General features: G+C 57.8%; 1 protein-coding gene across 2 annotated transcripts; it reads right to left on the bottom strand.

Moving 5' to 3' along the window:
• Positions 1-6,540: 6,540 nt before the first annotated feature.
• On the bottom strand, positions 6,541-9,437 carry POLD4 (DNA polymerase delta 4, accessory subunit). 2 transcript variants are annotated; one of them, XM_007502641.2, is made up of 4 exons: positions 9,161-9,437; positions 8,815-8,916; positions 8,528-8,639; positions 6,541-8,340 (listed from the first exon to the last, which is right to left on the bottom strand). In XM_007502641.2, the coding sequence occupies exons 1-4, from the start codon at positions 9,270-9,272 to the stop codon at positions 8,316-8,318; spliced, it is 351 nt and encodes a 116-aa protein (XP_007502703.2). In that variant the 5' UTR covers positions 9,273-9,437; the 3' UTR covers positions 6,541-8,315. The 2 variants fall into 2 exon arrangements, with proteins under 2 accessions (XP_007502703.2, XP_001364456.3); XM_001364419.4 differs by having other exon boundaries at positions 9,122-9,422.
• Between the last annotated feature and the right edge of the window lie 2,881 nt (positions 9,438-12,318).

Raw genomic sequence — 12,318 nt, 5'->3', positions numbered from 1 at the left:
GCATCCTGGCATCAGCTCCAGGAAGCCTCAGAGACAAGGGCAGCGAGGTGGCTCAGTGGATGGAGCACTAGGCTTGGAGACAGGAGGTCCTGGGTTCAAATCTGGTCTCAGACACTTCCTAGCTATGTGACCCTAGGCAAGTCACTTAATCCCCATTGCCTAGCCCTTCCTGCTCTTCTGCCTTGAGGTTTATGAAAAAAGACTCAGAGGCAAAGCTGAAGGGTGGGTGCAAGGTTTCAAGGGCTGGCCTGGTGGGGAGTGGGGAGGTGAAAGGTCATCCCTGAAGTCTGGGGTCAGGGGAAAGAGCTAGTTTCACCCCTCTGAGCCTTAGAAGGCAAAGAGCTGGGCCCTTGTGGCCTGACCAGATAGGCAGCAGGCTGTGTCTCTGGGTAGCCCAGCCAGGCCACACAGCACCCTCTAATAAAAGGAGAAGGAGACAGCTCCTCTCTGCTCCTGGTTCCACCAAGAACCTCAGGAGCCTCTTTTCTGTCATTGTGCCTTTACCACCCCCCTTGCCAGTGACCATAGAAGCCCAGATGCCCCTCCTTTCCCATGTCCAAACTGTTTCCTTCTGCAAGTTTCCTGACCAAGTGCGTAATTCAGTCCTCCACCTACCTGCCACCACCCCAGGACTGCTTTGCCCTCTGCCAGCCTTAAACCATTTCTTGCACCAGGACAGAAATGTCAGGGGAGTGAGATGGACTAACACGGGAACAGAATGGCGGGTGCTTAGGCACCCCCAGTGGCATTTCTTAGGGTCAGTGGGTAGGTGTACCTTGGAGGGTGGCAGAGGTGCCCGAGTTGGGGATTGGGGTTGGCTTGTCTCCACCTCTCGTTGAACAGAATGGGCGTTGGCATGGAGTGTGGCCTACGTGGCATGCCCAGCTTCAGCAAGAACAACCATGTGGGCAGGAGCTGGTGCGGCAGCTGCTGGCTGAGGTGGAGATGCTGTAGGCGGCCATGAAGTGGGTACCGCCCCACCCCACCCGCCAGCCTGCCTCAACCTCACCCTCCATTTCAGTCTCTGCTCAGTCATCTCTTCCGTTCCCCCTCCCTTCCTCCAGGGAGTAAGTACCAGGGTAGCTGCTGGCCTGTGGGCACCCACCCCTGCCTGGGGCCCCGATGAGCACAGCTGGGCCTACACCCTGTAGGACCGAGGCTCTTGGGGCGCCCCATACCTGAACGTGAGGACAGAGACCCAGAGTGGGAGATAGAGAGAGGGAAGGAGACGGGGCTGAGAGAAGACCCCAAAGTCAACCTGCAGTTATTTAAGAGGCCCACCTGAAATGTTCCTGGCAAAGGCATTGGCAGGGATAAGGGGAGAGTGCAAAGGCCCAGACTAGAGTCACATCTCAGCTCTGTCCCGGGTTCTCTCTCTGGGCCTCAGTTCCCTTCCCCGTCAAATGAGGGGCTTGGGCAAGATATGGAGAAGGAAGTGGCAAAGCACCCACGCATCTCTGCCAGGTGGGGTCATGAGGAGCTGGGCACAACTGAAATGACCACCACAGCAGCAGGAGTTGGGCAGGATGAAGTCCAGGCTCAGACTCTACGGCTGAGTTAGACGGCTGGTGAGGAACAAGCCCAGCTCTGCCAAAGACGGGACCCCCATCAGCATCCCTGGGATTCACACAGCCTTTTCAGGTTTACAAGGCGCTTTACAAACTTCTCGCCACAAGCTGGGAGAAAGGTGCCACGATTGTCTTCACTTTACCACTGAAGAAACTGAGGCAGACAGTGGTGAAGGGACTTGCCCAGGGTCCCATGGCTTGTATGCATCAGAGGGTCCGTTTTCATTTGGCTTTTCAGTTCTCTCTCCTCTGTGCCACCTTGCTGCTTCCCCAAAAAGGAAGTTTACCAAGTCTCTGGCACATTATCTCTCGAGTGTCACAAGTACCCCAGGAAGCAGAAGGAGCCCAAACGGCCTCTTCATGAATGTCTCTGATGGATGGAACCGGCCTGGGGAAGCAGGGCTGTGGCGATCGGGCTAACAGACGTGCCTTGCTCAGGGAGTGATGGAGCCTCGAGTCCAAAGGCCTGGGCTCCCCGGATATCCTCTGAGAGGAGCTTGGGCATTGGCCCATTCCTGGAAGTCGTATCTGACCAGCATCCCTGCAGTCAGGACAGCATCTTTGCTTGGCAGCTCAATCCATGCCCACGCCTGGCCGGCGGCCTGCTTCCTTGGTGAGCTTCTGTTGCTTTGCTTTGTTTACCTTGGTTTCCCAGTAGATTACTCCCTTAAGCCTTTAAGCCACTTGTGGAGAAAGTAGGTGTTTTCCCAGGCGCTGAAATGTTGATTGAAGTATAAATCTGTGGGATCCCTGTGGAGAGCGGCCTGGCAAGATGCGAGGCCTCTAGACTTCAGGGAGCTGAGATTTCCCTGATGTGGGCAGCCCCTTCCCTACAACTCTGGCCATTGGCTTCAATAACTCATGATTATGACTGAGAGTCCCCACCCCACCGCCAGCCTGCAGCTCACTCTCTAGTCTTCAGGAAATACAGGAGATGGTCCATGCCTAAAGCCTCTGGGTCCCCAGGAGCCATTGGAGTAGGGCTTTAGTCAAGGAGAAAGCAAGAGGATAATGCAAAAAGGACCACACTGCTGGAGCCAATCCCCCAAATCAAGCAACTACTTAACCAAAGAGTAGGGAATAATGGCTAAGTATTAAGGCACTTTAGAAACAATATTTCAGTTCAACCTCACAACTCTGGGAAGTAGGGGCTCTTCTTATCCCCATTTTACAGATGAGGAAACTGAGGCAAAAAAGAGGTTGTGACATGCCCATAGTCAGACAGCTAGTCAGTGTCTGAAACTGAATTTGAAGCCAAGTAGGAAGGAGTTGCCTACTGTGTGCTTGGCTTTGTTAAATTTAAATTGTGGTTGAACTCTGAAATATATTCTTAATTAGGTGGTCACCAGGGATTTAATTTCTAAATCCCAAAATGAATTACTAAAGTAAATGGAATCTATGGTAGTTTATTTACATTATTTACAATAGAAGGAAGATGTTAAGGAATGAGTGAGAAAGAGAAAACTCTGGCTTCTTCTGATACCAGTTAGAATCTCTAAGCCCCAGCCAGGTGAAGCGAGTCTCAAGAAGATGGGCCTTATCTGGAGACTTCACACCTCCAGAAAGGTGGAGTCACTAAGTCAACTTTTCACTCACCAACAGTGTCAGTCTAAAAGAAGTCTGGGTGTCTGTATTCCAGTCGATCCTCCGAGTCAGTGCCCGAATGTCCCAACAAATGAATCAAATCTCCAAAACTCCTCTTTTTAAAGATCTTTTTCTCTTGTATCACCTCCTCTAAATTTTCACATCTACCAATCACAGCAGATGCTCCTCTCCAGGACTGCCCACTCTTTAGTTCTCACCTTCTTTGGTTAGATTATATCTTTTTGGGTTACTTAACACCTCTTTGTAGTTCACCTTTTGTAGGTACTTAACATCTTTTTTGTGGTTAAAATCGAAAAATAGATTGTAGCTTACAATTCTAGTTTCACTATCAAGGAAGAGCTAAGTATCTTCACTGTTACAATCAAGGGATTACAATTTAATCTTCACTATCAAGGAAGAGCTAAGTATCTTCATTGTTATAATCCAGAGAGCTAAATCCAATCTTCACAGCTTTATGCTGGGAATAGAAAAACAAACTGAAATAGTTCTTAGCCTCTGAGAGCTAACGTTTCTATTGGAGGGAGCACAGTGCTCATCAGAAGTATATTCTGGGATAAATAAATACAAAGCCAACTTCGGGGGTGGTGAGGGGACGAGGACCCACTTGCAGGAGGACCAGAAAGGCCTCTTCACGGAGGCGGTGGAATTGGAGCTGAGCTTTGATGGATGGGATTCAAAGGATGCCATTTTAAAAGAATTTTCCTGATCATTTTGGGTCTCTATGCCACAGTCACTCTTCCCACCCTCCACTTGTGGACTCACCCTTGTAAGAAACACGAGAAGCCAGAGAAGAAATTCAGCTGATATGACCACGGGTGGGGCAATGGTGTGTTCACATCATTATCGAAGGGCTGAATGGACCATGAGGCTCCTATTGGCTGAGGGTTCCAGGAACAGTGTATCTGAGAGTGATGGAAGATGAGACAGGAAGCAGAGATTGGGGGCCCCAGGGTGTTCCTTCCCAGCCAGCTGTCCTCATTTTCCTTGACTTCTTGGAAGAATCCAACATATTACTTCTCCTTATTGAATGAATGAATGAGTGGAAAGTCATTTATTAAGCCTTTGCTAAGAATGTATCACAAACTCTTGGAACTCCTCCATTGAGCTCCATGTTGTGACTGAATTCAATTCAATCTAGATCTTTAGTAAGCACCTACTGTGTGCAAAGCACTGCTTTATCCTAAGCTCCCTCCCCCTCTGACTCTTCCTTGGGGCTCTTCTTGCTGCCTTCTCTTCCTTCCACTACCTTGATGGCATATTCCTGGGCTCTGCACATCTCTCTGCATTCTTCCTTCCTGGGAGGACTCAGAACCCGTCCGTTCTCTAGACATCGACTATTGCTTTTTGCATTTAACTGCCAAAGTATGTGTTCAGATCCCTTCGAGCTTGAACGTGCTCCGCTTAGGTTAGGAAAGGTGGAGGCAGCCACAGGCGACGGTTGGATCCAGAGCATCTCCTAAGACTCCGGGTACGCCTTTGCCATTGGCTCGGTACCATCGTGGCATCATTCTCACGTGGGTCAGGGATGGGAGTATTATCAGACCGTCAGGCCCACAGAAGGTCTAGGTTCCTCGTGTCTTCAGTGACAACTTTGGCCTTGGAATGAAGGAACGGATTCATTTCTTGAGCATCTTCTCTGGGCTAAGCATAGAGATCAATGGGAAAAGGCAGGCAGGCTTTTCTCTCCGGGGTTCGTGTCCCAGTGGGGGGAGGCTTCAGCAGGAAGTCAGATGGGAAAGCCCAGTGGGGAGGTACATCCAAAGCAGACGGCCAGGAACCTTTCTTTGGGCTGTCTATGTTGGTAAAAACCATTTCTGTTTCTGAAGCTGAGCCCTCAGGGAACACCCAGACGTGGGTTGGTTGGGAAGAACTTTCGTTGTCTGTTCTTCGGGAATGGAGGCTGGGATGCCTACAGAGGGCTGGCCGGGCCTCGTCTCCACTAGGGTTGCCTTCTTGCACGATGGCCGTGGGCACCACGTGGGAAGCAGGCAGGCAGCTCACCATCAGGAAGGGGGAGAGACTTAACCTCATTTGAGGAGTGTGGTGGGTTACGTGATCTCCAGACCACACAGCTAGGCGATGCAGTGCAGACCTGCCCGTTCTCAAATCCAGCCTCCCTCAGATGCTTACTTACTAGCCATGCAACCCCGAGCAAATCACTTCACTTTTGTCTGCCTCAGTTTCCTCAAATATAAAATGGGCATAACAAGAGGATTGCTATAAGGATCAAATGAGATATGTGTAGGCCCTTAGCACCATGCCTGGTACCTAGTAGGTGCTTACTAAATGCTAGTTTTCCTCCTTCCTTCCCATTCTGAATCCTGGCAAATACAATCGAGTCTAACCTGCCTGTCTACAATTCCTCCCTTCCTACAGCCTCAGACTCAGTTTGCCTTTTTGGTTCCATCGCACACCATTAAGCCGCTGAACCCCACCCACCCCCTCCGGATGGTCTGCTCTCTTGTCATGCCCTCCTCACATTTCACTTGTGACACCAAGTTTTTAAACTGAACTTATGCCTCGTATGACTGGAGGCGAGGACTGACTCAGAAGAGGAAGAGCTCACTTGGCCGCTTGCTTAGTTCTGGGCTCAGAGACCAGAGACGAGGCAGTCAGAGGCAATTCCTGGATGGCAAGCTCAGGTGAACAGGAGAAAGATGGCACCAATGTGGGGAAAGGGCAGCTGATGGATTCCATTTGGGGGAGTCCCAAGAGACAGTGGAATATCGAGGGATGTTTGTCATTTGGTCAGTCAGAGATGGACTTTTGGAGACCTTCAGGCAGGTGCCCGATGACCATTTTGCAGTCCATTCTCTGGCTCCCAAAGTGACTCTTTCCAAAATGGCGGGCATTTCTGCGATGTTGGTCGTCCTGCTCAGATTTGGGGAGAAGCCTCTTCCTTGCAAGAAAGTCTGGATTTGTGAGAATAGGGCAAGGCCAGCAGATGGCTTCAAAGCGAAATTGATGTAAAGTTGGGCATTACGTGCACTGCCGCCACATCAAATGCCCCGCTGTGCCCTCCGACAGCCTGCGTTTCTGTTCCTCCCCCAGCCATCTCGGTTCCTTATTGAATGGCGTTTCCCACTGGGCTATTTCCCAACCATTTCTGCGGTGGTGTCTCAGTGCAAGGAAAAGCTTCCTACAAGGAGAGCTGTCCCAGCATGGGACAAGCTGCCTGGAGCGGCGGTGGGCTCTCCCTCTCTCCCTGAGCTCTTGTTGGCTGCCCTGTGGGGAGGGGTTGGACTCTGTGCGGGTCCAGACTGCTACTTTGTCCCTAACCTGGTCCTGGAGTGAGTTGTTTGGGGTCCCAAGAGGCCAAGGGGCTTTGACACCCTGAGACAAAATGAGTACATGGCGGAGGCTGGACTTTTTCTTCTCACTGTTTATTTCTATTTTCAAGCTGCTAGGAAAGGTTTACAAACAAGGGCATTTTGTGTTTGGAAAAGGGACAATGGGGTGACACTGCCGGCCCAGGTGCTCCCAGTAGGTGCCCCCTTCCCAGAAGAAGGGAGCCCCCCAGATTTCAGCCATGAGGTAGAAAGCTGAGCTGGGGTCACAAGCTTGGGGATGGAGAGAACTGGTGCCCCCCACCCCCACCCCGGCCCACTCAGCTCCCTTAGCCCTGTGCTGGCTCTCCTGCCCAGGGAAGTGGCCAGAGCCTGGCACCTGAGCCTTCCCCCACCCAAGGCTCATTGGTGGCACTGAGTCCACAGTGGGTGAAATAAAAAACCCATTACATAGCCTCGCAGGGCCTCGGTTTGCTCATCAGGGAGATGACCCAGGATTTTTGTCAGATCGGAGCAGTGAGCGGGCCCACCCCAAGGAGCCAGATGCAAAAGGGAGCCTCAGAGTTCTCTGAAAAAGTGGAAGAGCAGCCTGCAAATGGCAGAGTCATCCTTCTCCCACCTCCCTTTGTGCCTCACTTCCTCTGATGCCTCTTCTAGGGGAGCTGCTGGTTCTCCTCTCCCCGGCATCGCCTGGGCCATCCTGGAGCGGCCCCTCCCCTCCCTGCATCCCTGCCCAAACCTCAGGGGTCCCCAAAGGCAGGCACTCTCAGGACCCTTGGGAGAGACAGTGGCCTTCCCAGCAAGCCGTCCCCGGGAGTCCTCCGTCCCCCAGAGGCTGGGGAAGGCAGGGACATTGAGGCCAGGGACGTTGAGGAGGGCTGGCAGCCCTGAGAGTCTGGGAGAGCAGAGCCTGGGGCCTGGGCCTGGGTCTCCCTCCTCCTGGCAACCCGGAGTTGCTCCCTGCTCCCTTCTTAGAGAGCCTGGGCCCCCTGCTCCAGGGGGCTTACCCTCTGGCTGCTGATCTCTGGAGCTCCAGCGAGCCCCCAGCCAGCCACGGCTCCCCCAAGGTGCGGTCTGATGCCCACCCCGGCCAGGCCTGATCTCTAAGAGCTCTGGGGCCACCCAGACCCCCAGGAGGTGGAGGCACCTTTGGGGACGGGCAGGGAACAAACTGGAGGACCAGGAAAGAAGAGTTCTCCCCGCGGCCTCTAGAGGGCACCCAAAGCCAGTCTGGCGGGACGAAGGGCTGGTGCTTTTCCAGGTCTGGCCCCTTCCTGAAGGGGGTGAGAGGAGGCAGAGGTGAGCGCGGCTGGGCACCTGCTGGCTGCGGCTCTTCCCAGGTTGTGGTTGGCTGGCTGCCAAGGCACGCTGGGCCCGGAAGGAGCCCCGGTAGGCGGGCGGTCACATCAAGGAAGTGGGGCGGCCAGAGCCAGGCTCTTTCCTTGGGTCCCTCCCTCTCGAGGCTGAGCCGGAGAGCTGCTTCCCTGTAGGGCTCCGGAACTAGACCCAGATGGGGGGTGGGGGTGGGGGGGCCGGGCTGGCTATGCCAGATACAGGGAGGTGCGGGGGCTGGTCTTCTGTCTGGGGGACGGGAAGCCCGCCCTCCTGATGAGCCCCGCTGGGCTGCCGGCTGAGCCTGCTTACTTTCCGGAGTCACCAGGGCAGAGCAGGCGGAGGAGTCTCCCAACCTCCAACAGGAGACTCCAGTCCTGGGCTCCTCTCCTCGGGAAGGGTCTTCCCACCCCAAAGGTCCCTCCAGCACGCACAGGGTGGATTGAAGAAGCAGCAGTGGGGTCCCTGGGCCATTCCAGAGGCCCCTGGGAAAGTAGCTGGGATGCACTGGGCGGGACTTCCTTTAGATGGGGTACAGGTACCAGAGGCTGCAGAGAGGAAGGAGCGGAGATGAGCCCAGACAGGAGAGGGAGCTGCCCGGGGCCCTAGTGCTGACCCTGCTGTCAGCTCTCCTGTAGGGGAGGCTCCCAGCTGTTGGGCCCACAGCCAGAACTCTTCTCTCCCTGAACCCTGGACCCTGATTGCCAGTAGCTTCACCCCCAGATCTGCTCTCACCTGCACTGGTACTGGGCATCTTCAGGGTGGGCCCAAAGCACCTTGAGCACCTCCTGGGGTGGGTCCAGGCCCAGATGCTCTGCTCGTTCCCATCTTTGGAGTCGAGTGATACCTGCCAAGGAGAGAGGGTGCAGGCTGGGGAGAGTCTAGAGAAATGGGGCACTGCCCAAGCCTGGGCCCTTCTGGTGGGCAGGGGAAAAGGGGGTTCACTGCTTCGTGTGGCCCAGCTTTGTGGGCACCGGCAGAGCATGAGGGAAGGGTCAGACGGGGCTCCTGGAAGCTCTTACCTGTACAGGGCCCGAACTGCAGGTCCAGGTCAAATTGCCTCAGTATCTCCAAGTGGCTTTTCTCCTCCAGGACTACACCGGCCTCATCCCCTGGCTCCTCCCCTGACAAGAGAGGCCATCGTTCAGGCCCAGCCCCTAGCCCCCTGTGACCATCCTCCCCTTGTTGGGCAGCCCACTGCCCCTCCCCCTGGCCCACATCCCTTTCCCCTTTCCCCTCCTCTGCGGCTCTCTGCTCCCCTCTATCCCCTTCCTCCGTACCCCGTGCCCCGGCCCCTGGCCCGCCACCTTTCCCCGCCCTTTCCCTTGCCTCTGCTGCCCTGTGCCGCGTCCTGGCCCTCGCCCCCACCTCGCAGCCCTGGCTCGGGCGCCCTGTCCCCCTTGCCAGGACCCGGCCCGCCCTTCCTCCTCCTCTTCACTCTGGGGAAGGAGTCGGTGATGAGCCTCCTCTTCCGGCCCATGGCAGCCACCCAGGGGGGCGAGAGGCCTGGGGAGAGACAGCTGCTGGGTGGAGGACCGGGCCAGGGACGGACCGACGCACTGACCCAGACAGGCGGCTGGAGGGAGGAAGTCCAGCTGCTTCCAGGCAGGGGCCGCCCCCCGCCCCCGCCCCCGCCCCCGCCCCCAAACATGTCAACGCGCCAGGCCAATGGCAGGCCGCGGGTGGGGGGCGGGAGCCCGGCGGAAGCCAATGGGGCGCGGCTCAGGCCTGGGGGGCGGAGCCGAGGTGGAGCTTGATAGGGAGAGACCGGTCTGAGCTCGGGCCGGAGGCTACCCCAGCCGAGCCCGACGGCCCGCTGGAAGTGGTCCGTGCCAGCCCCGCCCCCGGGCAGATGCGGTCTTCGTCCCCCTAATCCCTGTGACCGAAGGATCCAGGCTCGCGCATTCCTCTCCTTGTCCCATGGAGCTGGGGGGCGACCCACGCCCGGCACCCCCCTGCGGCTTCTGGGCAGCCCGAGGAACCCGGTGGAGGAGGGCAGGAAGAGCGCCTTCCCCCACGTCCCCCGCAAAGGAGCCCGAGGCGATCTGTGCCTTCCGGGCCTTCCTTTCCCGGTCTGTAAAATGGGCCCTGCTGGCCTCTGGGCTACGTCGGAGGGCCGGTGGGCCATAATAGGAAGCGGAGGGATGAGGGCGGCTTTACCCCTGCCCGCAGGGTCCAGCTTGGGCCCCAAACAGAGGTTCAGGCCGTGCTCAGGTCTCCCAGGGAGGACCAAGGACGGGAGCAGCCAGTGAGGGGCCGTCACTGCTGCCTAAGCAGAGAGCCCGGGGGAGAGTGAGTCAGGGGCAGGCCGGCCTCCTCACCCTCCGCGGAATCCCTGGGCTCTCGGTGTCCCCAGGCCGGCAGCCCCTTAGCCCCGGATTGCAGGGAGTCCGTCCCCATCCCAGGCCCGCCAAGCCCACCAGGATGTGCCTGATAAGCCTGGGAGGCCCTGGGGCAGCCCCTCTTAACCTCCCAGAATCCCTCTCCTCCCCACCTCCGTGGGCCAAGGTCTCCTGAGGGCCCTGGACTCTCCCCACAGGGTGCAAGAAGAGGCTGTGAAGCAGGGGGGTGGGAGGAGGCAATCCCAGCCTCAGGGTCCTAGCTGGACCTTCTCTAATCCCCCCCTTAGGTGTTGTCAAGCACCCCAGGAAATGGAGGGCCTGAAGAAGGTGGCTTGTCCTTGGAGGGGCTCCCCCAGGGTCTGGGCACCCTCTTTCCTCAAGGGAAGTCCAACCCTGGCCACGTGCCTGGGAGCCTGCAGCCTCTTGGGGTTCAAGCTGCTGCTGTCACAGCCCCTAGAGCCCGCAGGAGGAAATGGGGAAGCATGGGTGGGTCAGCCCCCTCCTCATTCCAGGCCCCTCCCACCCTGAAAGCTGATAGCCGTGGGGCCCCTGCCACCGCCCAGGGAGCGTGAAATGGGGTGTGCCGTTGGGCGGGCCGTCCCCTCCTTCCTCTCTGGTGCCTCTGGCACCTAGACTGCTCCGAAGGCCCAGCCTTGAACGCTCCACTCACCACAGCTCTGCCAGTGTCCGCAGGGGAGAGTTCCGCTGCCGCCTCTCTTTGAGCCACTCAACAGGAGTTGGGGGTTTCCCTTGAGGGCCCAGCTTCTCCCGGACCCCAAGGAAGCTGTCAGCCCATTTTCTCTGTCCTGGGATTTACTGGCCTCATTTGGGGCCTGAGAAGGAACCAGGCAGCCCCCTAGCCTGGCAGTGCCAGCTGATCATGGGGCTCCTCCACGTTTGTGTTCATTGTCTCTGGAGGCCCTCACAAGAGCCTGGGGGCACCAGGGCTTCCTGCCTCCAAGTCCCAGCCCTCTCCCCTAGGCACCCCCTGCCTCTGGGAGGAGTTCCCTCAGGCTCTCCTGGCCATCCCCCCAGCCCTGGGTGGCAGCCCTCTGGGCCATCCCTGGCTCTGGCTTCTCTTCAATGCCTCCAGGATCTGCCATTCCCTCCCTCCTTCTTTCCAGAGGTGGCGCCCTGAGGGCCCCCCTTTGTCGGGCAAGCCCTATTGGTGGGTCAGGACAGGGAAGGTATGCAGGGCGCATCCCCTGGGCCTGCAGGAGGGCCTTGCAGGAGCGTTCTCGCCTCTGTGGGCCTCCCCTCGGTGGTGCTGGGGGTTGGGGGCAGAGCCCTGCCTCATCTGGGCACCTTTGACTTGGCTGCTTCGCCCGGGTCCCCGGAGACCTGGAGCCCCCCTGCCCTCTGCTTCCCTGGCACCTGGGGCCCAAGGGCATGGGCTGAGGCCAGGGCCTGCTTGTGCCAGGAGGGAAGAGAAGAAGAAAGAGCCTCCCACCCTGGGAGCTCTCAGCCCCACCTGCTTCAGGAGAAGGCGGGGATTAGAAGGGCTTAGCTGAGACAATGCACTAGGCTGGGGGCCCCCTGCCACTGCGCATGCACCCTAGGAGCCCCCCACCCCTCCTTAGGGCCCCACTTTGGCTTTGGGAAAAGCCTGTTGGGGGAGGGGGGAATGAGGTGGCTGCCAGGGGGCCTGAGGCCTGGGGGGCTTCTCCTGCCCCCCCCCCCCCAGCTTCCCCGGCACCCAGAACTAGCCCCGGAGGTCCCGGGCACTCTCAGGCTCTCACTGGGCCTCAGCCCCACTAGGGGGCCTGGGCTGGCGGTGGTGGACTCTGGGGAACACTGGCCAGGCCTGGGGAGTCGGAGCCTGGGGCTCTCCTCCACCCTGGCCCCCCCCAGCCCTCCCCTTGGGGCTTCTCCCCCTTTCCCCGCAGACCGTTTCCCACCTTGGCCGCCAGGTGTCAGGCATTGTCCGGCGGAGCTGCTGGGAGAGTCCTGGTTAACTCTTTCCTGGCCAGTGGCTCCTGCTCGCCCCCAGGGACCTCATTCACCCAGCGGGCTCTGCTTGCCCCAGGACGTCTCTAAAGGTCCTTGTCCCAGCCAGGAGAGTGGAGGGACAAAGGCTGGGGAGAAAGGTGGCCTGGGGGGCTGGCCAGGACCCAGCCAGCCTGAGTCACTCCCTGCCCCTTGCTGCAGAGGCCAGAGGAAGATCCGGGGGACTCTGCCTCTCCC

The sequence above is a fragment of the Monodelphis domestica genome, chromosome 6, assembly GCF_027887165.1.
Source record: "Monodelphis domestica isolate mMonDom1 chromosome 6, mMonDom1.pri, whole genome shotgun sequence".
In the NCBI taxonomy this organism is placed as follows: Eukaryota; Metazoa; Chordata; class Mammalia; order Didelphimorphia; family Didelphidae; genus Monodelphis; species Monodelphis domestica.
The sequence above is the reverse complement of the archived record's forward strand: the minus strand, read 5'-3'. Positions and strand labels throughout refer to the sequence as shown.